The sequence below is a fragment of the Varroa destructor genome, unplaced genomic scaffold (assembly GCF_002443255.2).
Source record: "Varroa destructor unplaced genomic scaffold, Vdes_3.0 BEIS01000005.1, whole genome shotgun sequence".
Taxonomy (NCBI): Eukaryota; Metazoa; Arthropoda; class Arachnida; order Mesostigmata; family Varroidae; genus Varroa; species Varroa destructor.
In genome coordinates this window covers 31844153-31871848 of record NW_019211458.1, presented here as the reverse complement: position 1 = coordinate 31871848, position 27696 = coordinate 31844153, and the positions used below count along the sequence as shown (strand labels likewise).

At 42.2% G+C, this 27696-nt stretch overlaps 4 protein-coding genes across 15 annotated transcripts; 1 reads left to right on the top strand and 3 right to left on the bottom strand.

Moving 5' to 3' along the window:
- Window positions 1–312: 312 nt before the first annotated feature.
- Window positions 313–7014, bottom strand: LOC111252011 (uncharacterized). Its single transcript, XM_022809285.2, has 6 exons — window positions 6729–7014; window positions 6032–6374; window positions 3596–3865; window positions 2055–2923; window positions 1478–1687; window positions 313–1217 (listed from the first exon to the last, which is right to left on the bottom strand). Exons 2-6 carry the CDS (start codon window positions 6226–6228, stop codon window positions 970–972), a joined length of 1794 nt encoding a protein of 597 aa, XP_022665020.1. The 5' UTR covers window positions 6229–6374; window positions 6729–7014; the 3' UTR covers window positions 313–969.
- Window positions 7015–7111: 97 nt separating this feature from the next.
- On the top strand, window positions 7112–27695 carry Cluap1 (clusterin associated protein 1). 12 transcript variants are annotated; one of them, XM_086989853.1, is made up of 11 exons: window positions 7112–7716; window positions 8115–8226; window positions 11753–11949; window positions 12132–12323; window positions 12551–12691; window positions 13283–13455; window positions 13635–13776; window positions 13935–14099; window positions 16317–16636; window positions 22305–22441; window positions 27556–27695. In XM_086989853.1, exons 3-9 carry the CDS (start codon window positions 11800–11802, stop codon window positions 16455–16457), a joined length of 1104 nt encoding a protein of 367 aa, XP_086845979.1. In that variant the 5' UTR covers window positions 7112–7716; window positions 8115–8226; window positions 11753–11799; the 3' UTR covers window positions 16458–16636; window positions 22305–22441; window positions 27556–27695. The 12 variants fall into 12 exon arrangements, with proteins under 12 accessions (XP_086845979.1, XP_086845980.1, XP_086845977.1 ...); XM_022809296.2 differs by lacking the exons at window positions 7112–7716; window positions 8115–8226 and adding exons at window positions 9623–9958; window positions 17013–18825; XM_022809294.2 differs by lacking the exons at window positions 7112–7716; window positions 8115–8226 and adding exons at window positions 9623–9958; window positions 25673–25798 and having other exon boundaries at window positions 27556–27688.
- On the bottom strand, window positions 8842–11104 carry LOC147755570 (uncharacterized). Its single transcript, XM_086989860.1, has 4 exons — window positions 10162–11104; window positions 9928–10023; window positions 9361–9626; window positions 8842–9007 (listed from the first exon to the last, which is right to left on the bottom strand). The coding sequence occupies exons 2-4, from the start codon at window positions 9934–9936 to the stop codon at window positions 8842–8844; spliced, it is 441 nt and encodes a 146-aa protein (XP_086845986.1). The 5' UTR covers window positions 9937–10023; window positions 10162–11104.
- On the bottom strand, window positions 14124–15035 carry LOC111252016 (uncharacterized). Its single transcript, XM_022809300.2, has 2 exons — window positions 14888–15035; window positions 14124–14592 (listed from the first exon to the last, which is right to left on the bottom strand). The coding sequence occupies exons 1-2, from the start codon at window positions 14900–14902 to the stop codon at window positions 14233–14235; spliced, it is 375 nt and encodes a 124-aa protein (XP_022665035.1). The 5' UTR covers window positions 14903–15035; the 3' UTR covers window positions 14124–14232.
- Window position 27696: the final 1 nt, after the last annotated feature.

Sequence of the window (27696 nt, the reverse complement as noted above, 5' to 3'; positions counted from 1 at the left end):
ATATATAACATAATATTATAATAAAAATAAAAGACAACGCGAACTCTAACAATTCGATTGCCCCTTTCCTTCCGTGAGTTTGATAGCCCGCAAGCAAAATTAAACAAAGAATCCTAAACAAACGTAACAGATTCACAACATTAGTAGTACTCACTTTCTTCGATATTCCCCGCATATCAAATGGGCAGGGTCCTAGATTGCCAAGCAAAGACTTACACATCGATAACTGCTACAATAATGCAACGTAGTGTAAGTTATGGCAATAATAACAAAATCGTAGGTGTCTTACATGGCTACGCCTCGTAATAATAACTAGTGCGATCACCTCCGATTATAATGCCCTAGTTAATTGTATACGATAATATTATCCTTAGTGACCCACAACTCGCTGTGCAACCATAAACTTCTTATGTCATGCCCTAATCGTCTATGAACACGCTTTCGTTTGCCCGTGTCGCTCTTCCATTCGTGTAAGCCTGCGCCCGTAGTGTACGCTTTTGATTCAGTTTCTATTTTTTTTTATATTGTAGGAGATGCTCTTTTCGCTTTATGGTTCTTGATGCGGTTTCGTTCTTGTTTTCTTTATGTGCTAAATGCGCAAGTGGTTGACGTTCTAGTGACTAGCAAGGGAAGCCATTAACGGCAGTACTTCTCGTTGTTGTTTCTTATTTTATTAGTTTGTTTTTTTGCTACCGTATGTGACTGAGCTATCACTGTTATAATCAGTGGATTTGGCGTTAAGATCCTGCCGATATTAAAAGCAACTGTGGGATTAATATTGTACAAACTCTCTAACTTAAAATCACTCCACGAGTAATTTTCTCAGGCTAAGTGCGTTTTTAGAAGAGCGGCACAGATAGCCGTCACTAAATCACTCTAACGGACATTGCTGCTCTGAGAATTGGCTATGTGATAGTCTCTACTAAGTCAGGCGTTAATCTGCCGCATACTACTGCAAAGCGCGTGCACCTATCCCGTTCTGGTTTTAGCTTTAGCTTCCTGAGTTGCCTGTCGTATTGCTTCTTTGTACGGTCCCCTTTTCCTGCGGTTATATCTCAGTTTAAAGTCACGCAAAAACGGAGCCAGGCTGGAGGTCAGGATTCTCGATGACGTGGAAGACCCGAACCACGCAACATGTGCTTCCCCATTTAGCAGAGCCATGTCAGAATCATTTGCCGACGAGGTTTCATCTTCTGCTCCTATTGACAAGATTCGTCCTGAAACGTAAATAGTTCACTCGTTAAATAGTAATGGCATTTTGGCGGTGTATAAATTCGAACTCAGCTAATGAAACCTAAGGGGAAGACGTGGATACTTTTAGAAAACATTTTTCAATATTGTATCAGGTTCTAAAAGATAAAAACGTAATTCTTACTGCCATTTATAGTAAGTGTGCGTAAGGTAACGCGCCCTACATATCTCCAGCACAATTTCAGTAGATACCAGTTAGATATATTCGAGGCACTTGGATACTTGCCTGGCCACCATGGAAATCCCATGACCTTTCCCCATACGACGTCACCATTTCGGAGCGGCTCATCGGCCGCAGCCACCGCAAATTCCTCTCCATTATTTGTCTCACCTCCCCCAACCGCTGCTTGTGGGAAGTTAGGAACCGATTCTCCATCACTGTCCCCTGTGTTTTCCGTTCCTCCGGACTCTTTATGTCTTTTCCTCTTGTGTTTTCCTAAGTTCAACAAAGAGATAATCACTTCCTGAACTGCTAAATGATCATATATATCGATATAATTTGTTCAAGTTCAACGAAAAACGACAATTATATGACACATTCAAATCACTGAGATGTGTTTTTTAATTAACTGGGTTACGAAAAATGCATTTTTTTTTTACCTAAATCCGGTTGTGTCAAATGTAGATATTATTGGATAATGCTACAGCTGTATACGACATTCTACAGTATTAATCAATAATATTTCGGACTGTATAAGGCATGCAACAGGGTCAGTTTAATCGCTTCATAAACTCTATACTGATTCTACCGAAGTTAAACCAAACACTTCTATATATACTGAATGTTCTCCATTTTCCCTTACCAGCCTTATGCTTATGGTGCCTAACAGACGTTTGTACAGCTGCTGGCTGATTTTCCATGTTCTCTCCTATTGCCTCAGCGGTGGTCTCACGTTTACGTCGTTTAGGTTTACCTCCTGCGGAGCGTTCTGTTTCTTGGGAAATACCTGCATACGGACCGGTAACTGAACCAGCTTCAGGAACCGCAGCAAAATCTTCTTTTTCCTCATCATCTGAAGTCGTCTCCTCATAGTCGGCTACTGCAACCTTAGCAGGAATTTTGACAATTGTCCCTTTGCCCTGGGGGTTATTAAACGAGATCTTTATCACAGGGCTTTGTTGAGGAAGAGCCAGGTGATGATGCTCTGTTTGAATTTGTTGCTGCTGCTGGGCTTTCACCTCAGCCCGAGTGGTTCTCCGCTCATCACCTGCCTTCGATGTTAGCGTTATCAATGAAGATCGCTTTTTACGTGAAGTCATAACAGGTTGCGCCGCAGTGGTTATTTGCTCTCGTTCCCGTTCCCGTTCCCGCCGGTCATGATCAGGCGGTAACAGCGGTCGTTGTTGTTGGCGTCGCGCCGGTTCTTCAGACTCTGGCATCTGAGCACTACTCGGGAGCTCCTCTTTAATCAGAGGGTCTTCTGCCACGGACCCGTAGACGTCAGCCTGTGGAGGTGTTTCCTCTGTCCATGGAGAGGGGGAAGTTTGTGTGGGCACAGACGGATGGGGAGGCTCACCTCCGCTTTTACCGCCGCTACCCTGAGGAGCTTCGAGAGGAGGTGCTCGATGACTTTCTCTAGTTCCCCGAACAACGGATACAAGAGGCGCTGTGTTTTTTTTTGCTGAGCCCCGACTCGTTGTGGTTGTAGCTCCAGTTGATGCATCCTCGCACCTGATATTGTGATCAGTCCAGATTGTGAATTCATGAAGTATGCAGCAACTGAGTTATACTGTATTATTACTGATTGTGAAAACAACGTGGCATAAGACCTTTATAATAGTAGTCCATTTACAGGGTAGTAATGAACACACTATTAGAGTTCAGATGTTTTAGAACACCACAAAGCCAAATTTACAAATTGTAACATTACACAAAACTAGAGCCACGTTACGCTTGTATTTTATAAACCTTGCCTTGTCTTGATTACCTAAAATGTCGTTCTGGATCATCGATTAAGGAAATATATTTTCACCACTATAGATTAAACTTCAAGCGAAGCTTCTTACGACAACTTGTAGACAAATGGCTCCAATAAAATCAAATTCTTCTTGAAATTGCCTCGGAATCGTACTTTAGGAATTAAGGTGCGGAGAGGTACTATAAAGTGGTAATCCAAACGTTACATTAAGAAGCAAGGATACTTAAATTTAACGGCACATTACAATTAGAAAAATTTTACCGAAACATTTAAAGACAAATGTGCAAGATATTTATATCTTAGGACAAATCTATAATATTAAAAGATAACTTGGTGACCTGGTGACAAGAAACAATGTTGCTAATTTATTGCTAATTACCGCTGCAGTACTATATGCAAACGTCATGATCATCTATATTACCCACCTGCTTTGACAATTCGAGCAAAGGGTCTGTCTTGGTCGGAGTTTTCTCATGCGCACGTGCTGATCGATTTTCGTGCGAGGCGCCCGTTTGTCTCTGGCGGGCTCGATAGCTTTTCCCGTTCCCTGGCCAGCGATGCCACCGTTAAATGGCGCTTCGTTTTCCCGTGACGATACCATGTATGTGTGCCGCATTTTCAGCGCGAACATCGCTTCATCTTCAGCAGAGTCTTCCGGTTTAGGAAACGGTGATGAACAGAACGGCTTTATTGATCTGCAAGCGTGACACATGCAAGGCTAACAATAAGTGTCTAAAACAACGAGTATGGGCTCCTGAATTAATTTAAACTTGTTGAAATATAATACTAATGATAGATACATCATAAGTTAGATATGACTTCGTAACATCAGCCATACTAAAAAAAAGATAGTAGAGAAGCTTACATAGCGTTTCTTATAAATGGTAGTGAACAACAAATAGTAGTGTATAGTTTGTAGAACGGGCATGGTCATTAAAGCTGCGGAGTTTCCGTTCACTGAATAGACAATCTCTAAGAACTAAGAATCGAGAGGTGGGCACGAAATAAACGCATTGGTTGCCAGTAGCAGGTGGCAGCTCAGACCAATCACAACATTTCGTTTACACTGGGGACGAAAGTGATTATGGAGGGAAACTTATTAGCTAGCAAACGGCCGTGAAAAAATTAATAAATTATTAGACTATCAAATTATTAAAGTGGCTGGAAGTGAGCGAGCTTCGGAGATTAAAGGCTTCACTATAAATCTTACGTCTTTTTTATTAGCATGTTTATGCTGGAAGCATTAAAACGGGAACTATCTCGATCTCGAAACACGACCATACTACGGGTTTACTTGAAAGGAATTGTCTACTACGAAACGATTTCCTTAAATAATATTGCAAGTAGACGTAAGTTTATGTGTGTTACAGTGGTTTCACGCACCCATTATACAATTTCGATATGTAGAGTTTTAATGAGTGGCGTGACTATAAACTGTTTTAAGAGTCACAGCATAGTGGCTCTCTTGCTTTGCCGATTCTAAATATGACTGGGTGAAAATACATCGATCGAGTGTTATGAAAACTAAGCTTCCCCTTGGAACTTGGCTAGTTGGCCTAATTTCTGTTTCCGTATATAATTGATGTATCCAATGACGAGCGATTATTGGAAATCGTCGATGTTTATTGTGACTGTACGTTCACTATTACTTGGAGCGGTGCCCAACGCAACCTCCAATGGCCAATATACGCAGATCCCTTGAACGAATTGTGACACTAAAATACAACATGAAATTGAGCATCTTTTCCTGTAACCAAACAATATTAACATCAATCGATAAGCTTGAGTATATCGTGTTATAATGACGGGCAGTATGGTGCCATACGAACTGCTTGCCAAGACAATGACTAGATGTGATCTAACAGAATCACCAGTTTAGAGCCAGTAGAGACACGAAATTTCGTTCAGTTCCATTCGTTCATTTCTGTAAATTGACGTTTTTGACCGTTAAGTAATTGTGTCGTTAACTCGCAGTAACTCTATAGCAGCACATATTATTTAACAGCTGGGTCCGACGTAGCAGCCGAAACGCAATAGCAGGTTATCTCTGCTAGAGGCGGATTCTCAATGGCGAGTCCTCTGTTCATGGCGAAATAATAAATCCAAGCAGGAAATTTGCATCGACCAGTAGATAAATTTGTTGTGAAATGTTTTAAACAAATGAGGTCGCTGTTTCCGATTATTTTATTTGGATCTAAAGAAAAGAACAGCCACATAAGTATCGGTTTGCACATATATTAATTCCGAAACGACCGTTAGCATACCGGTTAAGCAATTATCAACGAAAAAAGAATCAAACGGATTCGCCAAGCATCGACCGCTAATTCCAATTCAGCGTTTCTTAGAAAACGTTTTTTTAAAATTTGTAACACATTCGCATACGCTATGTTGTGTAGACTACGTAAATCTCTACTTGCACGTATCCAGTAATTGGAAGAGTAGAAATAAGCACGAAGATTAAGCGAATACCAAGCCTACATTAGAGCCTGCGTAATGGGATTTCTGCCATTAAAATTGTCACCGATAAGCAGAGTTTTTTTAGTGGATATGTTAGTCAAGGTAACACGTAATAAATAATAATAATAACCTTTAACACTATACATCGAATAAACACGGTCACTTTACAGTACTCGCACAGTGGCAACTATTGCATTTCACAGAAATTCGTAGACTTTTTTATTTGCTAGTTTGGGCATACGTCGTGATGGTCACTAAACTGTTAGGCCTTGCCCTACACAGTCCTGATCCGTCGGAGTAGTGCATTTGGATAAGGATATTAAAATAAGGAGAACTCAACGGTATATCCAACTACCTAGCATATCAGATTGTTTTATTTAGTAATGAATTGAAGGAATACGAACCTGTTCGTGATATCGAGCAACGCTCCCTGGTAGACTTTGGAGTTGTGATCGAGTGACACGACGATCAGGTCTCGGAGAGCCTCGACCACGGTTACCGATAGTCGCGTTCCTTTGGACGGTAGACCTGCTGTATAGTCCGAGTGTAGAGTTGGGGACGTTGTTACCACCGATACGGGCGGCCTCCGGCGTTCAGCCATCGCTCACGACTTTTGCCCCTTTGCCGTGGTCTCCCTGCCCCCTCAGGTGCCACCCCACCACCTCAGTTCGTCGTGGGACCAGCACCTTGCTCTTCTAGCAGAGCCCGTGCTGACGGAGGTAGTAACTGTTGCTGTTCATTGATTGACTGTTTGCCGCATTAGCGATTTATTTGCAAGCCTCGCAGCAACCCGGGAGGGGTTGTCGAGGATGAGCGTCGACGACGATAGTAAGCGACCGGAACAACCACGATAGCCAGAACAAAATACATGCAAAATTTTTATACGTTGATTCACACCATCAGTAGATTCACGCCACTCCTTACGCGGCTGTATGGCGAAACAGATCTTTGGTACAATCTTTCTCTCCTATATTTGTTTTCGTCTCAGCCTTTTTCCTGGCACAGTAAAAGTAGCAATATCTTCTAAACTGTTGCTACCGAACTTCCTTTTTGCTTTGAAGACAGGGGAGCTTTTATTCCATTGTGATTAATGGTACTCACATTATCTAAGCCTCGCTGATAACCGAGTAAGATTCATCAGCTAAACGTAATCGTGCACACACATTAGCACAAGCAGCGACCGCTTCTAAAGATACTTTCATTTCATCTGTACTGCTTATTTTGTTAGTATTGCCTTTGCTGCTAGTAATAGCATAACCATTACACGTTCCTATTGATCCTTAGATTAGTTTGATTCTTCTGTCGCTCTTTTCCTCTCCCTATTACAACTGCTACGCAATCCATCTACACAAACCCCTTTAGAATTTTCACATTCCTACTGCTACACTATACAAAACGTACAATACGGAGACGATAAACAACCAGCTTGTCTGCCAGCCTCTCCCTCTTTTTAGTCTGCTGCTACCGTAATCTCTGCTTGTCCTGCTGTTTTCTTTACTGGTGTATCGTCGCTCTGCTTGACGCTGCGTGTTATTGTTATGGTTAAGGGTCGTCGTTAGTTAGCTTTTGACTGTTCGTTCAGATCACCGTTCACTCGGTGCATGCCGCGCCTACCGATGGGATGCTAGTGGTCTTGGTGCGGGCCGCGGCAACAGCACTTAGACATTAACTTTTGTCGATTGCTTGCGATGGCCCGCTACCCGCACGATGCTGCGCTTCTATGGACGCAGGAGAGATCTAATGCTGTGCTATATGCACTACATGCTGCTAGTTGTCTGACACTGCAAAAACTTGTGCTGCTCTAAAGCACAAGGGTGATTTCGGGGCGGCTTTTACGAAGAAAAACGTGCCTGACGGTGCCCTGTAGGAATAATAATGTTTAGGCAGCAGAAGAACAGCCAGCGGATGGATGGATTGTTTTGGTGGCTGGTTGGTGTGGCCAAGTACGCTAAAAGATGAGGAGGGTTAAGGAACGCAGAGTTTGAACGAGGCTGAGAGCTGCTATATTAGAAGTGACAAAGTCTAGTATATGCGGAACATGAAAAACTATCGTATTACTGTGTGAGATATGTATAAAGTATCGTTTTAAGTAAGACCGGTTTTTTCTTATTTAAAAGAAAGGCTTGCCGCAGACTCAGATTTCAGTTAACTGATATGTAGTACAAAACGATAGCTATGGCCCGTTAGTGAGGTGATCTGCAGAAAAAAAAAGCAATTTATCTTAACTCGTTACTCTCGTTAAAAACTCTACACAGCTCTACTCAGCGACAACACGGCAAGGTCATCCGGTTTGAAATCAGTGATTGCGGATGAAATTTTTAATTATTGGCCTCGTTAATTTTTAGACACCTGACCGATACAACTGAACATTTGTGTTGAGGCTGCGCTGCCAACTCGTGCGAGTCAGATTTTGCACCTTATTCAAATATTTCCGCATCGTTACATTATCATAAACTTATCACTAGAATTTTCATAATGCTTTCGTAGATGGCAAAAAATGTCGTGCCGACGCTTGGTCCGTGTTGGGATATCCTTTGCGGGATACGCAGCTACCTTTAGCTAAACAAGAAGACCTTTGTGAGATGTTCAACGTTCCTAGGTAAACGTTAAGCAAAAGGCCTAATCCAGTTTTGTTAGCAGTTAATTACTTTCGATATTCAGGATCGCTATTAGCACACTTTGATTCTATTGCGAAAACACTATGGGACTCAAATACGGACTCAAATGAGAAAGACCTTTATTCAATATTTTGTTGTAGACACTTTACTGCTACAAACGTGATCACGCTAACTAGTTTCAAGCCGGTAATGACCTACACAGTGGCAGATGCTGTGTCCCCTACGTGAGCAAGAATGAATCTGACAATGCCACAGAAAGCGGAAAAGCTAACGAAATTTACGCTAAACGCCAATTACAGGCTCATCTCGTAACCCGCATTGGCGCACCGAACTAAAAATAGCAAGCTTCTACGATTATACACAGGAACTTTATATCCGTTCATCCGATCATTGACGATTAACGACGTATTTTACATATTCGATAACAATAAAATCGCGAAGTACATGAGTATCACAAACAGATTAAGAAGGTAATTTTCACTCCCGCCCAAGCAGATTGCCGCGTGTTTACCTGGCGTCGTCTATTTTCAACACTAACGACAAAATTTTCAGTTTATCTTCTATGCATTCCATCCTTGCCTAGTAGCGTTAAGAGGCTAGGTCGTGTTGGCTTCTGCAGGCGTGAACAGGCCATGTTTAAGGATGAAATCGCCGAACTTCTCTCCATCCCCGCACACCAATAGCGGTTCGAGGAGTTTGCTATGTACGAGTTTCTCTTCCGCGGTTAGAGGTCGTACAACGCGCGACTCTCGACGCATAAATCTGGTATAGCTCAATCAAGATCGATTCATCACATTAAACTTTAGTTCTTAAATGAGGCACACATCTATAAGCATGGAGAGACGTTATAGCAGTACATAGAACAAGCAAAACGTCTTTGCTGCCGAAAATGTGGATTTGTGATCCGTGGGGACTTTGTGGTCACTGCATGACCACCCGCATTGTTTTCATGTTTTTTTTGTCGCTCTGTTACGATCGTTAGTGCCTTGATAGAATATGAATAAAGAACATAGTATAGTGTATAATGTTATCGATAGTATCAGCCAGGCCAGAAACCCAACGATATCTTTGTGAACGTCAAATAGAATGAAAATTAAGTCTAAATCCCCTATCACCTTTTAATTGCAGCTGAAGGTTGACTGGCGACAATAACTTGTCGGGTTTGCATCTCGCGGAGGTGCTGTATAGATTCAAAGTGGTCAGTGGCTTCCTTTGATGTGTAGAAGCATTGACCGCACGGCACACAACGGCAAAGGGACTCAGGGTTTCTTTCAGGTCGCTGTAAAGCTGCGGTAATGGTTGCCGAGCTCTGAGTTGCGAAATCGTAACGTAATGGCGATGCTTTGGGATTGCGATCGTCGCCATTGTTTTGTTCTGTGGACTGTAAACTATTTCAGTTATCGCAACATCAAGCAGCAACTTTCTTGGTGTTCATCATTGGCAACTTCCCTCGTTATTATTAACAAATGAAGTTACTAAGATTGTTCACTGTTGCAAACCCATTGTACACTAAATGTGTCGAACACTGTGAATATATTACAGCGGCTGAGAACAATCTTAATGTACCAAACTCGATTCACCATGAGACGTCAACAAAACATCGAGCCACATCTATATACGAGAGGTTAACACCTGTTACGATAAGTTAACAAATGGTACAGAAATTGTACAGCAGTACGAACCTGATACATGAACTTCGCCAACGAATTCTGGGTTAGTCCTTTACGCTTGGATCGTCCAACCTTTTCACAAATGGGCGTCTCCCAATACCGGTTTATCTGTTAAACATTAGAAAATTTCGTTTAACTATCTGGGATAAATTTTCTCTCACACATCGGACACTAGGGTCCGTATAGTGATTTCATAGGGGTGTGAGCAGTCATTAACAATATAAAAGAATTCACGCAAAAAATTACCTGAATTAAACTGAGCTGACTTCACAAACTATCTTAAGCAGACGATATGGTGACAATGAAGTTCGCCAGTGTTTTCAAATCTGGGTTGCTATTTCTTTCTTGCTGTCCGTTTACTGTTCCATAATGGCTTCAACTGTGATTGGACGGACTTGGACTATTAGCAGACATGCTGCAAAAATGAAAGAGGCTAACTTCTGTTTAAGTTAACGTTATTCGTTTTGGTTCCACTTGTTCACTTTTTTTCTAAATCCAAGTTAGAAATGTAACAAAGAACTTCTACACCACAATTTAGTGAAAGTGTCATAGTCGGTCTAGGCGCCACACTATTTTTTATATCGTCAGATGGCCTGAGGCTGAAGTACCTCGGACCATAATAATAATAAAGATCTTCCAACTTCTGCTTAGGATAACCGGCGATGGCTAGCGAAGACGAAATTTCGCCTTATGGCACTTTACTGATAACATTTGTTAAAATCTGGTCCGCCTCCAACTAACTAGAGGATCTGCATTTGACGGATTACCTATTTAGGATTAGGATTACGATTGAAATACGTAACCTATCCAATGTTGGCCCCTAAATAGCGAAAGCAGGCTAGCTAGTGAAGCCATTGTTATCATAAGGAACACCTTCGTCAGATAACTTCACATAAAAAAATAATAACTATAACAAATAGAGCCATTCATAGATTTGGGAATGATTAATCGATTAAAATCGATGGTATAATCGTATACTTTTATATATGTCAACATATTTCTCATTATCTTGTTCATCGCATACTAAAAAATTCATCTTAAGAAAAAATAAATAAATTAATTTATTACAAATATTATAGAAAAAAAAGTTTACGAGATTGGAAATTTGTAACAAACAGGTTATAAACTAAACATGAGTGTATAAGTTGTAGCAAAGTGTCGTTACAGCTTATGTAGTCGAATGATACAGTACGAGTCAACTGCTTGTTAGCTGTGCTATTGGTTAAAAAATGCGGTCAAGAGAGCCTTCCGCTCCATCTGCGGCTGGTAGTGACAATGTTTGTTTGACAGCGCGTTGCCTCGCAACTGGACCGTCGGCTCCTGTAAAAAGGCAGACTCATTATTAATAGGCCTGGCGACGAATTATAAAGCAGAGTTTACTGTTCTCAGTTGTTCTTTTGCCACTAACACTACTACAAGCATGTCTTATCGGGAAACCAAAAGTAGGTAGTTATCAATGGGCCGTACGGTGGCCTAAAAGCAGTGCGTACCCCTCCCAAGTTATAGCATGATCTCAAGTGCTTCAACTTCCGATCAGTTGTGTTACAAAATACTCGTTCAATACCAGTGCATATATTTGATGCATAAAATAGTGTAATACAAGGAGTAATCTAGAATCGTAGAAATAACTTGGCGAAAATAGTTTTGTAATCCGTTAATTTTTAGATGAGCGTTGGTCGATGATCACTAGATAGCCCTGGGTCGCGCTATATGAAATCGGCAAGATAAATAATGTGCAATAGACCTTTGCCAGTACAGAATGGGGTGCATTAGCCAAACTATTCCAGTTAAAATGGATAAAATTTAATGTCCAGTGATCCGCACATTATCTTTGCAGATCTGATTGAAAGCCTTCGCGCCTTAGGTTATTCTCGCTTGTTGCCCATGGACTCATTTAAGAAACCAAACTTCCCGCTTCTTGCCGAAATTCTCGAGTTTTTGATGACGCGAATTGAGCCGGAGCTGAACTTGCCCCCTGACCTCAACAACGAACATGATCGAGTCTACTTCGTGAAAATGATTGCTGAAACTATGGTAAATGCCAGAAGTAACAAACAATTATTTTCTTATTCATGGTCAACTTCATTAGAATAGGTGCATATATTCATTGGCTCCCTAGCTAGAACGTTGCGTAATTTTTTTATAATGATTGTTGTTTGGCTTGATTAACGTATGTGATAATAACCACGAAACGATCTTCGTTCATTCGTTTGCAGATGCTGAAAGCGAATCTGAAGCTGAGTACGAAGCGGCTGTATGGAGCTGACGCGTACGCGATTCGTGAGGTCCTCAAGTTAGTTCAGCTGCTTCAGGGTACACTTAAGGAGGAGCCAGCAGGCAATGGCGATCAAAAGAACGAAGGTGACGAAGACGAAAATGTTTACGATTCATACGCCGTATCGTCAAAGGTAATAATTAGTAACAAAGCATGCAAACGAATCGCAATTATAAGGAAAAATTCAAGATTTGAATAAACTTTATTTGAGCATACAAGCCCAAAGAACGTATCGGTTTGAAAAGTTCCCATTACAGCTCCAGTAAAATCAGCCACTAATCAACAAACTAAATACATTTCTCAATGCCTGACCAAAGTAATCTGTACGGTCGCTCCTAAGAATAAAGTAAATATATGCAGTTTTCAGAGTTGCGTAGGGCGCGCCAGCTGGCAAGTGATCTTACAAGTGAGGGAGCATCACTGTTTGATCTTCTTGGGAAAGAGGTAGAACTCAAGAAAGTACGGAACGATGCTTTATCCAGATATCTCGAAATTTCACAGGTTCGCGTTACAGACACGTGATGAAAATATGGCCGTATAAAGTACGTTTTATACATCAGTCTATGTAATTTTTGTTTCATGTTTAGTACAATGACATTGTGTTGTCTGTCGATATGATTTGCTTTTTGCAATCTTCGTTTCGCCTAGATATGACCACTCATTTAGTACGCTTCTAAATGTGTTACATGGTTGTTCTGGTCTATATCCGCTATATATTATTTGTGTAGTATATTGGTGAGTCCATGGAGCTGAATTGCAGAGCGTCGATCTTCCATCCGACGTGAACCCTGTTCAGGAATACGAGAGTTTCATATTTAAGTCAAATGTTCGACTATCGCGAACACGATGCTTTTGCAACAGTACTGGGTAGCGGGTAGTAGAAAGAGTGTGCGGTCTCTTGGTCAAAAATTGTTACATTATAAATTACTCGTCTGAAGCACGCGGAATACACATAAGATATGAAAAACATGAGTTAATTTAATAAATTGAGTGCATCAACACATTTGTATACAAAACTTCTCAACCATAATGTTCACGTATGTTTAGGAGGTAGGACCTGATTTCAGATAACTGGACCGCGTCTAATTACAGGTAGAGCGTTGTATAGGACAGGTGATGACGACTGTACGTTCGGATATCGAGAAAACCCGCGCTTTAATTGCGAATGTTCACGAGGATGAGACGAATCTTGAACAAAAGATCGAAAAACGCAAACAGGAGCTAGAACGAAGTCAAAACAGACTTCAAACGTTACGCGCAGTACGGTGAGCACAGTAAACTTTCATTTTTATTTTTGAGCATATTATTATCTGAACGTTTTTTTTCTTGCTTTCATTTATTGTTTGTTCGTTTTGTTTAAATATTCACGGATAAAACTACAAAACTCCCCGTTATTGAGTTTTCAGTATAGTAGAATCCGATATATTAGATTTCATTTTCACAGGCCGGCGTATATGGACGAGTACGAAGTGCTAGAAGACGAACTTAAAGAAGTATATCAGGAATACGTAAGAAAGTACCGCTGCTTGGCATACCTAGAACAGCAATTAGAGGAGCTGGAACGTCTTGAAACTCAGGAGAAAGCGGTAACTGAACTGAATATTTATTTGAACTCTGAATATTTATTTGAACTGAGTATTTGTATGAGAAGGCGGTAACTGAATTTTTATTTTTAGTTAAAAGTGAATATATGTTCTTAGGGAACGCGTAAATTTGAAAAAATATGAAGCCACCTATTTTTTAGGAACGTGAAGAGAGAGTGAAAAAAATGGTTGGGGAAATGCGTGAAATGGGAGTCGAAGGTACTAATGACGGCGATGAAGGCATGAACGGAACCGGGAAGCTCAGAACACGCCGGGACGTTACTAGAAGGCAGCGAGTTTTCGGATCTATGACTGCGCCTGATAAGGTAAAAAAAAAAACAGGTATCATATCATAGGTTGAAGCCCACAATTTTATTTTCTACTTCCATGTAATTTATGTCATAATTGCTCGACTCTTCATCCCCGCAAAAAAATTCCTACTGTCGTCGTTCTCCGTTTTCACCCTCGAAACAATTTCTGCTGCAAGTAGGGTATTTCAAAGCCTTCAAAATAGCTGTGCGCGGCGTATATCGCAGCCGATATGAGACACATAAACGCTACAACGTAGGCTACCATTCTGCATCCGCTTCCGCGGGTCGACTGAACGTGCACGACCTTCATGTCTTCGCGTTGTGGGGACTCTACACCCGAGTTAGTTTTGACAGAGCGACTTGATCCAGAGTCTCTTCGGTCATCACGATCGGTTCCACGAGATCGTGGCCAGATACTGCTCCCGCGTAATCTTCGGCTCTTCTTACTTCGGTGAGATTTGGATCTGCGAGATCTGGATTTAGACCTGGAGTCGAGCTTTCCTTTTATCTGAAGCAATACAGCAAAATTTTCATAAAGCATAAGGCAAATTCATTTGACGAAAGGCGAAGTAGACTACACAAGGTAACCGTTAAGTCCTAACAGGTACACCATCACGAGGTTTGAGTATGACTCTGTATGTCTTTTTTTTTTCTACTTTTTCCAACTATCTCCTTCGTCCGCAGGTTACTGTAGCAGCCCCACCCTTAAATACTACATTATTGCAAAGCAACATCAAGATATTTGCTTGAAAGAACACAGTTCACAGAAACCAATCTATAAACCACTCCATAGTTGCACTTACTTTTTCAAACGTCATCTCGCTTCGTCTCTTGTAACCTTTCGAGGAGTAAATACGAAATTGTGCCCGTTTATATACGCAGCTAGGGCGCGAAATTTAGCTACAGGCCGGAAACGATTATCTGATAGGCATGCTTCTTGCTAGCAGCTTGCGGTTAAAGGTCAAATTGCCCGGCCAATGTTCTTGTATTTTTTTTACACTTGACGAAGAAAACTTCACAGCAATTCTCAGACAGAGTATTTCCACAAAAAAAAAAAAACATTCACAACTTAACGTTTAGTTTTTAGCATATGCCACACGTGCTCTTACACAGGCCCAATATTGGCAAGCTCAGATTATCTTAATGCAGCCTAAATTTTAGCGTAGAACTACCACTGCTTAGATACCCCACGCCTAGACATGACAATAGATCTGTCGTGGTCGGTACATCGTGTAAATTTCTCTGTGTTTTTGCAGAAAAAAACGAAACAATCAACGGATGGGTTAGTGGATGATATAATGTCGATGACGCGTAGGTGTTTGAGTACTGTCCCAATTTTAAGGAGGCCAAAATGTGGGTCAATATTTTTACATACCAGGATCGCGTTTCAGTTGTTCGGTGGGTAAAACTACTCTTAAGATCCCTGCTTGCTGAGAACATTCAGCGATTAGGGAAATTAGTCTTTACGTAGGATTTCGTCCGAGAAATTTTGGTCATTTTGAGCCGGCGATTCCATCGGTGGTATCCTATAAAAATCAACTCTCGGCTGTTAGATAAGGTAAAATGCTGATACTTCCGAGGCAGAAGTTCGTAACGTGTGACGTTGCAATTATCAAAGGTTCCGAGCATCTAGGTGAATTCGCTAAAAGAGTCATGGTTGAAAGCGTGCAAGTTTTCCGTCGGATCATTGTATTTGTACTACTATATTCAAGAATGTTGTTTCGACAACGTGATTGCAAATCTCGCATCTTGAGAAGACCGAGTAATTTTTAAACCATCCCATTAAGTAAAGCCGAGCTATCGCGAATGTACCGCATCAGTCTTCCTTAAAAGGTCATCAAAAAAGCGAAGTTTTATATAATTTATCGTATATTCTACCGGACACAATACAGCAGCTACGGTCCGGCTACGTAGTACAGTAACGCTAACGTATTACCACAATGTTGCCGTGTGAACCGTTCTCTCAGTGTGAAATCACGTGACAAATTTACGTAATTTGTGTACACAGTAGAAAACTTTATCTTTGACACTAGGTTCGAGGTTTGACGGACGGTTGCGTATGATTTTAGCAAGCTTACGATATATACTTTTTCTTTCAGCGATTTGGCAGTATGAAATACAATCATTTTCTGTGATAAATATTATCAAGCCAGGTAACCGGAAATTTCGGAATTTATGGTTTTATTACAAGCAGCATTTCCGTAAACTTTTACTGCCGTGTATTCTTTGAAGGACTCCGATTCAGACTTGGAGCTAGACGAGGATGAAGACGGATCCGACAATTCTTCTGATGACGTAGATCTGGCCGCCTTTGGTGCCGTGAAAGCGCCAAACGTCAAATCCGTGAACGTCGATTCAGACAATGACTTCTAAGGGTACTTCAATTGCGTTGGTGTTTGGAAACACTTTTACTCTAGAGGTCTCTCCAGTGAACTCCATTACCTTGTCTTATTTCGATCATTACGCCGTTATCGAGGACAATACAATAAAACAAAAATTACTACTTGAGTAACTCGTTCGATAATATCTGCTGTCAAACGCCTACACTGAAGGTACGTGTAATTTCTTCAGAACATGTAAATGAGAATGTGTGATCGATCCATCCTTCATTCGAAGGTGATGAAGTGAAAAAAAAGTAGTGTTTTTTCTGTTCATTTGATGTTATTTATATAGTAGTTGATCAGCGGCTAATCAATCTATTAGTGTTTCCCATTATTCGTCTAGGGAAGTTATTGCTAATAAAATTGTTTTTCGCCAAAGGTGGGCATTTGTATGAAATCTGTGTAGAATTTTGTATTTATACCAAACATTATTTGGTTTTAAGTATTTTCATTATGATAGTACATGGTTTAACGTATTAAGCAGTTTGTGATATTATCGTGATTGTAGTTGTGTTGAATGCGAGTTGGTTTTTTTTATTACTTCAAGTGATTTGATGAAAGCGGGTGACAGCTGTTGCATCTTGCGTTACTGCCCCTCAAGAGCTACTGGCTACCCATGAATTTCCCCACTCACAGACCGGGCCAGAGCGGGAAGCTTGGTCCCTCCAGTGCGCAGATTTTACCGACCGGAAGCCGTACCGCTCTAGACGGGGAGTTATTAATTTGTTTACATGGTGCCTTAGCGTTAATACCTGCAGCAGTACACGATACGTATCTTAAAAAGTATGCTCTTATCACTACGATGTAGAATCGTATGATTTGTCAGTGCAGTGCTTTTATCTGAAAAATAAAATTCATTGAAGGAACCAAATCAATCCATAAATATTAACCATTGATGTGCCGGTCTAGGTGCCACTAACTTACCGTACCTGATAAACAGAGGTTACATCAATAACGAAAGCTTAGTTCCTACTAATCTTGTACCGTGAAATGTACATGTGGTAGCATGAGGACCAGTTTATTGCGAAGTATACTTAAAATTTTTTACATTGAAAAAAATGAACGTGCATCATTCTCAAATTATGCGGAAGTTTGATATGCCCAATGGACCTTCAAGCGATGTATCTGACGCAAACGCATTTCCCTTCTGGGTCTTGTTTCGTCTACTTACGAAACGGCTTGCATACAAGATCCCCGCTGTTCCACTGAAGCGTTGAGTTGAAAAAATCAATGAACTCGAGCGGTGCGTTCATTGTTTTTTTAGTAACAGCTTTAGTAACAGTAAAGTATGGGAATTTGCAATCGCAAACCAATTTATGGATATTACATATATCGACATCCATTTAAAGGATGGAACGTCGAAAAACGTCAAGTGAAAGCTCGCTTTCAGGTAACGTTTTAAAGGATTATCCTCTACTTGCCATCACTTCGCACCTTATTTAATAGTAGTAGCGGTTGCGGAGCCTGGTTTTTGCTGCTGCTGCTTCCTGTGTAGCTGCTGGATGGACAACTTCCGACTGATGTGGGCGGCAGTTCCATAGGACGTCGGTCGTCACTCCTTGGGTCGTGCTGCGCCCGGTACAGACCGAACGAGTGACAACGAGCAACAGCAAAGGCAAGCTGCGGCAGCTGCCTTGACTCGGGTCTTTCCAACACGCAGAAGAAATCGCTTGCTCGTCCGTTCATGAATAAGTAATATCTCTTTATTAATAACCTGGCAGCCGCCGCTGCCGCCTTGTGACATCAATGGCAATATTCTTTCTGCAATGCGATCTGGTCATAGGGCGCATGTAGCAGCAGAAAAGGGTAGAGATGAAGAACAGAAACGAAATAGAGAAAATCAAAGGTACATCATTGTCAACAGTTCGCAGGGAAAGCATGAGTCAAATGGTGGGTAAGAAAATTAGGAAAGATTTAAGCAAAATAAATGCAAATAATAGGTGAGGATGAGGAACTGAAAAAGTTGTCTAATTTCGACCTCTAATTTGTTGCAACTAACAACTCGTGACGTTTTTCGTATTCTACGACCGTGTGAGCTACCTTTTAAACCATTATCGAAAATATGAAGTACAAATCAATTACAGCTTAGTAAGCAGTTCCATAAATTGCTCACATATACGTATATGCCACGCCGTCAGAATGAGTTCCTTTGTTGGCCAGGACCTGCTCAGAAAGCTTCCATAGATTGCTCCGGCCCATGGACTCCAACAGTCATTTCGTCACGACGGAGCAGCAGCCGATGATGAAGTGGTTTATGGACTCACCCAGCAACTTATTCTCCTAGCTCAACCGATGGCTTCCGTTGGCTACAGTTCGTTTCAAGCAAGGATCCTTAGCTCTTTCCAACCTGGCGTTCCCGGGTGAGGATTCTCTCTTTCTCTCTCTCTCTCTCTCTCTCTCTCTCTCTCATTTCTTCGTATATATATATACACACCATACCTTCTGCCTATTTCGACGTGTTGCCTTTTGACGTTTGTTGGCCGAAAGGGTGGTGAGACCTACCGACCGATTCAATTCAACCAGGACCAACTGAGTTGGCTACCGAAGAGAAGATAAAGCAACGAACCGAGGCAATTTGGCTTTTGGGGCAGCAAAGCTACCAACCATAGTACTCCCCCAAAAACTCTGCCACTGGCGGCGTGTTCCTGCATCTACTTGTTCCCGCCAATTTTTCCCGTCAGGCAGGTCCTGATCCGGTGACCTCGCTTTTACACGGGCTGCTACTACAGTTGGGTTTATTACCGACAACTGCTGTAGCCGCTGCAAACGAAGTTGCACTTTTATCACTTTTGACCGCCCAGAGCCGCGTCTAATGGAGCGCCATCGAATTTGCAGCCATTTCCCAGCCATTGTGTATTATACGCACAATTACACCATCATTCATCACAGAGTTGGCGACACTTTTCGGGACCAGTTTTCCTCCCTTGGACACGCAGCCCCGCTTTCTGACTCGTGGGGTCAATTTTTGGTTTCACCTCACTCAATGTTCGTCGACTTTGAAACCCCTGCCAGCTGTAATCTGATATAGTGCAAGAGCTAAAACATTTGTTTCTTCATGAATCTGAGTCTCGATGTGAATTTGTTGATTTTCAGATTTGTTGCTCTCATTTGCTTTCATCTAGAAAGCCAATATTGGGCTTCTTACTGTGAACTTAACTGGTTCTGTTCAAAAATGGAACAGATCTAGTGGTGTGTTGCGCTCAGTTGTCTAGGAAGACTTTTTCAAACTGTAATGATTAAATAATGCGTTTTGAGCGTGGTTTATTCTAAATGCAATGACTCTCCGGTCGCGTATATGAACTCCGCTTGGAAAAACAATGGTGTTTCCAATCTAGCTCCTATACCATATAGCCTGTTCGAGCAATGTACAATAGAACAGCTATAAACACCCAGAAGCAAAATCTAGCAATTCGCAGGCCCATACTTGTACAGACTGATACCAGCATTCACCCCGTCCTCTCCTTTTTCAGTTGAAATTAATTAGTTGTGATAGATAGACCTATTGTATATTTGAGGCGGGAGCATATAAACATCGTGCGGTGGTCTTTAGCTTGTGGCTAGTATTGGTTCTACCGACTGTCAGCATACGTTGAAATGTCTTCAGTCTAGAAGGATGCCCAAGATCGTCACCGCCCCATAGTTGCCAACGAACGTTACGAGGCTGCTTGGAATTTAGTTGGGAGAAATGTCGAAAAGTCGGCTTGTCTCTTTAACACGAGGTGCTCTCGAAAAAATAGGGGGCTAAGGACGAGATCAACAGCCGTGCGTTAGGACGTCGCGGGATGACGAATGATGAAAAAGGCCACATTACCCTGTTTTCCCCGTTTCTCACTACCATACCCCATTTTGCGCCTCAGGATCGAGCATTCTTGGCTCGTCCGGGTTGAACTACGATCGACGACGATTTGATGTTTCCCTCGAAGCCAGTCGAGTGGACCGGATCATGCTCGCCCGGCTTCTTTTCCTCTTGCTGTTACGATATTTCGATTTTGAACAAACTTCAATAATAACAACAAAGGCGACGACGGCACTTCTCAACAGCATCCCTACGTTTACCCATCCTTCTGTGCGGATGCTCGTAAGTAATGCGATACGTAAGCGTGTTCGTGTTATCTGGTTTTCAACGTATGACTTAGCAGGTCGCCGAATCGGTAGGGTCTCCGATCAGTTCCCACTAGACACCTGGGTAATGTAAAGTGACATAATTATATACATTCATTGATTGGCACAGCGGTAACATCGAGTTTCGTCTATACAAATACGCCTGTACGTAATAGGAATTAAAGCGACAGGCAATCGTTTAATACAAAGGGCAAACAACTCGATATGCAAAAAGCCTTAGAGTTCCCCTCACAGAGCGCATCACAACAGCTGTTGGTGCTTATTAAAGCTGGAACGCGTCGCACGCCACTGCCGGTCAGTGAGCGAACAGTTGCAGAACCAAAATGTGGGATTGGAACCCATACGGGATGGGTGTTGGGGGCGCTTGTTGAGGGCAAATTTGACCAGGAGTATGTGTTGAATTGAAGGGGGTTTTCGGGGGACGGATCAAATAACTACAACGAGTCAAAGTTAACAATACAGCGATACAGAGCTATTGTATTGCGGAAGCTGTTCTATATAGATATACATGTATAACTATAATTGCGGACTTGAGTAGCCGACTCCAGAAAAAGGGACGAACAGCGTGAATGATCGCTCATAAAACGGCAATTATTTCTTATAGATTTCTTTGAAATAAGAAATCTATCTATATGAAGGTGGTCAGCCTGCGATACTAATCAATAGCCCTAGTCTAAAGATTCTAAAAATACCTGACATACTAGTCGTTAGAACACTGGGCTATATATTGTCTTCCATAGGGACGTTGAAACGTTGCGGAATTCTTATGTCGTATCTATTATGGTATTATTCTCTATAGCAAAACCGATCAGGACCAAACTGACTGGATATTGTGTCAATCTGCCTTCACAGAAAAAAGCTGACACCTGCAGCGTCGTTACCGTATGGTGCTCTTCTAATAATGATGCAGTAGCTGGTAGATTATAATAATTTGCACAACAGAATACAAAGCTCAATTTTCGCGTAATCTATCTTTCGGGTTGGTAAATAAGGGCCATGTGGAGGTCAGAGAAACGTCTGCCATATATAAATATATATATATATGTACAAAAATAATTTTTCACAATCATTTTAAAACGTGTAATGGAAACAAAGGAATAATCGTACTGTCGAGAGGACCAACATATGCAAAATATAGTATAAAGGATACTAGAAACCTGCCTGTTAGCTATACTGAAATATAGTCATCGAATCATGGTCCACCTTACTCAGCCATTCCAGCTACATAGGTCTCTCACCCGCTTCGCTTCGAAGCACTAATCTTATGATAATGGATTTCGGAGATATATCTCCGATATATATATATATATATATATATATATATATAACGATTACTGCGTGTAGATGTCTATGGGCAATGGCCCCATATAGGGGATCTCTTTAGCCTACGAATAACGCGGACTTCAATTGAATAACTAAACGAAAACTTAGTTTTCGTTGAATTGAATTGAATCCTTTGCTAATTAAGCTAAAATGTTAAATGTTTTTTTTTTTGATAGGTTAAATTTTAACACGGCATTTAATTTTTAGCGCTCCAGCAGAATAGCCATATATCTGCCACTCATGTCTTCATATGTAGGTTCCGAAGTAAATTAGCACTACTATGGACCTGGCCACCGGTTTCCTCTTTTTTAGAAGAGCGTCATAATCGCTCGGATTTATATCGAGGAAACAGGCGGGTTGAAACCAACGTCTGATATTCCTTTATTCAATGCAGGAGGTAATCGAGGCATGGCGGAGAGTTCTGGCATTGTTATCAACTGACCAGCCTGCGAGGACTCGATTGTTGTGCTAACGGTCCATAATCCGCTAGAGGAACTCGAAATAGCGGGCTGCATCATTGTTTCATTCTTGGTAAGTATCTCAGACTGTGGCAGATGTCTTTGATGTCCATTACAAATACAAGTATCACGGTACGTTCAACACTGCCTCCAAATTTTAGTTCGCTTTAAGACGACGTCATTTTCTCTCACCTGGTCCTTTTTCGGCGGACGGTAGAAATTGAGCCATGCTTCGTATACGGCGACAAAGTACTCCAAAGCGCTTTCTTGATGGATTCCTCAAACTGAACGCGGAATACCATTTTTAACTAGCCTGGAGTTAATTAATGGAAAACCTATTTTTTACTTAGCTTCCGCGTTTTCAATATTTGAGGCATAATTCTGTAACACATTATGTATGAAATGCCAATATTGGCCGATAAAGCTCTTTGACTCTGAGCTCTTCCTTAAAAAGCCTTCCTGACTACAGAAATGCGTTCTTGTCCTTCAAGTCCTGACATTTGGTTACCTCCTCGCTGGAATTAAATATTCTGATCTCCATTCCTGAAAAGTTTGCTTCATTTATGTGCTGTTCTCACTAAAGACTCCTTGCCTAGTACCATCGTCATTTTTGCGGCATTGTGGTTTTCGAAAAAAACCCCACTACTAACAATTCATTTTCAATCAGATCAAAATTCGAAAATTTCATTTCAAAAATAAGTTTTCCTCTAATTTATTTTACAGATAGTAAACAACCAGTTTTCACTCCCTAATTTTTAGCAGGTGGGAGCATTTAGCAGCTGAATTATGTCTGCTAGCAGTGTGCAGGGTAACGTTATTAAATTTCAATGTTAGGCAGATTCGCTCGTAACAGCCTAGTAATATCACAATATCGGATCGGACAATAACGGAGTATATATCCCATAACGGTATTAAACGAAGATAAAAACCACATTACCCTATTGCATAGTAGTCATAGCAGATGTTTCTCTGACTTGCAGCAGTTACTACAAAGTCTAAACCATGTCGAGACACAGGTTTCATATCAACTTAGTGTACACATCATGACAGCGTTCTTTCACTTTTAAGCAAAAATACAATATGCGGATACTTTCGTATTTCCGATTTTCGAAAATCTCCAGTATGAAATTGCTCAGGAAAATTTCATAACCCCTACATAGTGTATTTAGACCTGATCACTTGTATTTATTTTTTATTTATATATATATATATATATATATATATTTAGCAGTGTTTAGTGAACATGCTGGCGAACTTGGCAACAATTGCTCGCAACTGTCACATTCAACAAACGTTAACGTATTTTACCCTCTATCTTCCTCTTTCCAATTAGTTTTTCATTTTTTCCAAATTAATCTTCCAATAGACCTACTCATCAACTGCTTTCCACCATCGTTGATAACTATCCATTAGTAATTTATTAGCAAATATTACAAGAGTCCTTGTCTGTGTGCGCGGATCTTGTGAGCGCTTTTCTCAGCTTTTTACCATCTAGCGTAATTTTTTTCCTCTGGACAAACAGAAGTAACCGGCAATCACGGGCATCATATCCACGAGCGACCTCACGTTTGTCGAGCGCTGCTACCCGACCAGCCAGCGATCCAGTTGCTGGTATCATAGCATCTTCCTGCCAACGACACGAAGAAACGAACGATTTTCTCGTTCCATGCGCAGAGCTCGCTGCTGTTTGGGCGGAGCTTTTCCTCTCGCTCCGCCCATAGGAGGCAGCGATTGGTTCACCCGTGTTGACGGCAGGAGCGCGGGCCAACAGCAGCCAACGCAGTGGCATGACCTCGCAGTACCGAAGCCGGCGCCGCTGCCGTTCCGGTTGTGCGGAAGTGCGGCAAGCGGAGAGTGTCAATGAGCGGCTGCAAATGCTGCAGCTTAGCGCCGACAATACCAGGGGCATCGGTATCATCCTTCGCTGGTAGTGTCTGGCTGGCCTAGTCAGTTTTGTAATCTTGCTTGCTTGCGTACTGCCACCACTACGACTTCTACTGATTCACTTCTTCTACTAGAAAAACAGTGACTAGTTGGTTTGCTCCGCTCGTCGCGCGGTACGGTATAGGCACGTTACAAACAGGGAGAGAGGCAGGCGTATCTCGTGCCGCGGCTTCCGCCGCTGCCAGGGCCGTTACACTCCTACTGTAAGTACTCGAGCAGACAGAAACTGAAAGCGAGTAGCCAAAGAAGAGGGGCTCAGACAAGCCGCGCCGACAGGATTACCACCACTAGGAAGGATCAGCAGCAGTAAAGGAAGGAGCAGGAGCAGCACGAGGTAGGCAGCATAGACAGGCAAAGAGATCGACACGGAGGCAGGCAAACGAAGCCGGTCCGGCAGCACGCAGTCCCTCCCGACCCAACCAGCCGAGGCGCGCAACCCAGAAGAACTAGGGAAACACGGCATGTTAACATTGCTGTTACTCCCGGTGGCCAGCAGCACCATCACTATGAGTACCGCTGCTACTGGCTAACTCTCCCGGAGTGGGTCAGAAACAGGCAGCGACAAGCGAGGACAACAAAGGACAGCTCCGAGGACAAAGTAGAAGAAAAAAGAAAACGACATCGAGGAAGATATCGACACGGCGGCTAACACACCCTAACAACAGGACGAGCAGTAGTAGCGGCAGCCGCGGCTGTAGTAGCAGCGACGCAAGCAACAGAAATCCAACCGGGGCCAGGCACCGACATCCAATCGAGTTGTCCGGCTAGCGAGGTTTGAAGTAACCCTTGGAGGGTTACATGGTTTTCTTGAAGCCGTTCTTCTGTAAGAAATTGCTGAGCGAGGCGCAGAGTACACTGGCGAACAAGCATTACTCTTGGAATTAATCGAAAACAGAAGGCTCTGATTCAACCAGGACGGCTCAAGTCCGGACATAACATAGAACGCACACGCCGTGTCCTTGTTTTGCGTTTCTGCTATTATCAAAGAAATAACCTAGTTGTCGCTATCGTATTCATCGTTGACACCCTGCATAGCAATTCTGTTTCATGCCTCTAGCAGTCGCTACTTCGTTCGACCTAGATCGTTTCTAGAGATTGTCAGAGCGGGGCGCGCATTTTTGTCTTCATCTTTGCCTACGTCGACCTTTGCTGCCTTCGTCCTCTTTCCCTTGTTCCTCCTCTCCCGCGTCAGCTGAAGTGTGACATTGTCGCTATCTTGAGCATTGTTGTTGACAACGATCTTCGTTGCCGCGTCTTTGGGATAAGCCAAACGCCAGAGTTGTTCGTGGTATTTTACCATGACAGTAGTTTAGCCGAAGGACAGATGATGGAATTAAGCACTTATGCTGTTTGCCACCAGTTTCAGCTGCGTCAAGTGGAATGAGACGCGAGCACGGCTGTGTACGTATGTGCGTTCGGTCCCGCGAATATCCGCAGCGATCGCTGCGATAAATGGTTCCTGGAATGGTATCGTCATGATGAAAAGGTAACGGCATTCACTCACGATAAGAGGTTGTGGGAAAACGCCTGACAATATACGTAGATGACTCGATAACGAAAACGATAAAGAAAAAACCGTGGTAAATTGGACTTCGTCACGGGTACTGCAGAGATATTCGCGCGCCGTTGACAAAGTGTTCGAACAGTGCTGCCAAGCTGAGTTGGTCTGTGGAACAGCTGCCGTGGCTAGCGTAGTCTGATTTCGTGTGTACCGCTAGATTGATCCTGTGGTGTCGTCTAGATTTCTAAATTGTAGATTTGATCGCCCGTATTGTGACAGACAATAGACTGAATATAGTGCGTGTCAATTCAAGAATAAGCTCAAATGGCAAACTACACAGCGGGATTTGGTTTTTACAACGGGAATAGCCCGCCACCAGCACCCTTGCCACAGGTAATTTACAGCTTCCGTGTAGAGCACTCGTAAAAAGTCGGCGCTTTCTTGATAGATGAGCAGATTATGGGTGTGGCTTGAAAGCTAGTTTCGTTGCGCTCTTTTTCATTTTGAGTACCACGTGAAGCACCTGTTGCCGAGTTGTCATACTCAAAAGAAATCAGTATAGATAAAATCTGGCTGTCCTTAAAGCTTATAGTAGAACAAGTGTCCTTAGCTACATTACACGAGTACTCCTTTTGCTCTAGTAGAATGCGACCAAATAAAAGTAAATAAATGAACCGTGAAGGACATATCCTAACAAGTGTTTAGGATAATTTCCTTACTATTAGCTACGACTATCTAATTTCTCCAGAGACATTTGAACTGGAGCACTTCAGTTCTTCACACTGTTTTTTCACCGGCTGGTGCTTCTCAACAGGAACGTAAATGCGCCTATGGCTGACTTCGAACCTAGGCCATTGTACGTGTTCCTAGGTTCAATAAACAAACACGCTATCACTGCTTGGTGACTGGGCCTCCGCGAGATCAAATGTTTCGCATTTCAAGTCCAATGCTACTGTGAAAGATTGCTTTTGACGGTTGCCCCCTCCTAGACGAAACGAAGTGTATCTAGGCGAAGTTTCAAACAGATGCTATGGTACATGCCTCTAAGTTTAGACAGCAAACACGTTGCTAGTACACCATCACAGCATTGTTGGGGAAGCCTTAATAGAGTTCTCTCTCGCTCACTATTAGATTTCCTTGCGACCGAAAACCGCTTTAGTCACTTGGTTAGAAAACTGCTACGCTCGGGTGTGAATACTTCGAGCCCAGTTTTATTAACTCGGGGTGAATCTCACACGCCAGCTGCCACCTATTTCAAGGTTCGACATTACGTTCAAGGTAGCCTATACTAAGAGGCTGACGCTTCTAGGTCATTGTACGCCTGCCATTTTACACAACTCAGTCGCTATTTAATCGTAGACAGTATCGTATACATGATCATGGTGAATGTTAATCGCTCGCCCTGTTCGAGCAGTTACATTGACCGCTATTCACGCCGATAATTTTGTCTGGCTCCATTACAATATAAATATGGCTTAGCTTTTCTATCGCTTATCATATCCCTGGCATACATATTTTTTTTTACACGAGCCGATTTTTGTTCGATACACAAAATTATACATTCTAGAGACTTCCTCGGGACAATTTTAATTCGTCAGTCACTTCGAAGTAGTGGCTTTCCCGTACTAAAAAATCAGTATCAGCTGACCAATGTAGCTTCAGTTCCAGAGTACCGATATGGTTTTCTCAGTTTTTCTTTAGCGCAATATCTCAAAAAAATGCTGTATTTGGCCGTATTTCAGACGCCGTTCACTGCTGTGGCGGCAACTAGCCCCTGTCGCGAAACAGCGGCCTCGCCGTTAAGTGCACCTTCGTACTGTACCACCAACCCAGGAGTTCCCGCTGTTCCAGTCCCTACATATGAACCGGCTTCTGCATATGTC

What these genes read in the sequence shown, in the direction of transcription:
- LOC111252011 (XM_022809285.2), bottom strand. Translation starts at nt 6,228, where the DNA reads ATGGCTGAACGCCGGAGGCCGCCCGTATCGGTGGTAACAACGTCCCCA. An exon ending in TTGCTCGATATCACGAACAG is followed by an intron (nt 3,866 to 6,031) that starts GTTCGTATTCCT and finishes TCACGCTTGCAG; the next exon opens with ATCAATAAAGCCGTTCTGTT. An exon ending in GCACCATAAGCATAAGGCTG is followed by an intron (nt 1,688 to 2,054) that starts GTAAGGGAAAAT and finishes TGTTGAACTTAG; the next exon opens with GAAAACACAAGAGGAAAAGA.
- Cluap1 (XM_086989846.1), top strand. Translation starts at nt 9,898, where the DNA reads ATGGTACAGAAATTGTACAGCAGTACGAACCTGATACATGAACTTCGC. An exon ending in CATACGCCGTATCGTCAAAG is followed by an intron (nt 12,324 to 12,550) that starts GTAATAATTAGT and finishes AAATATATGCAG; the next exon opens with TTTTCAGAGTTGCGTAGGGC. An exon ending in CAAACGTTACGCGCAGTACG is followed by an intron (nt 13,456 to 13,634) that starts GTGAGCACAGTA and finishes TCATTTTCACAG; the next exon opens with GCCGGCGTATATGGACGAGT.
- LOC147755570 (XM_086989860.1), bottom strand. An exon ending in CCTTCAGCTGCAATTAAAAG is followed by an intron (nt 9,008 to 9,360) that starts GTGATAGGGGAT and finishes GAGCTATACCAG; the next exon opens with ATTTATGCGTCGAGAGTCGC.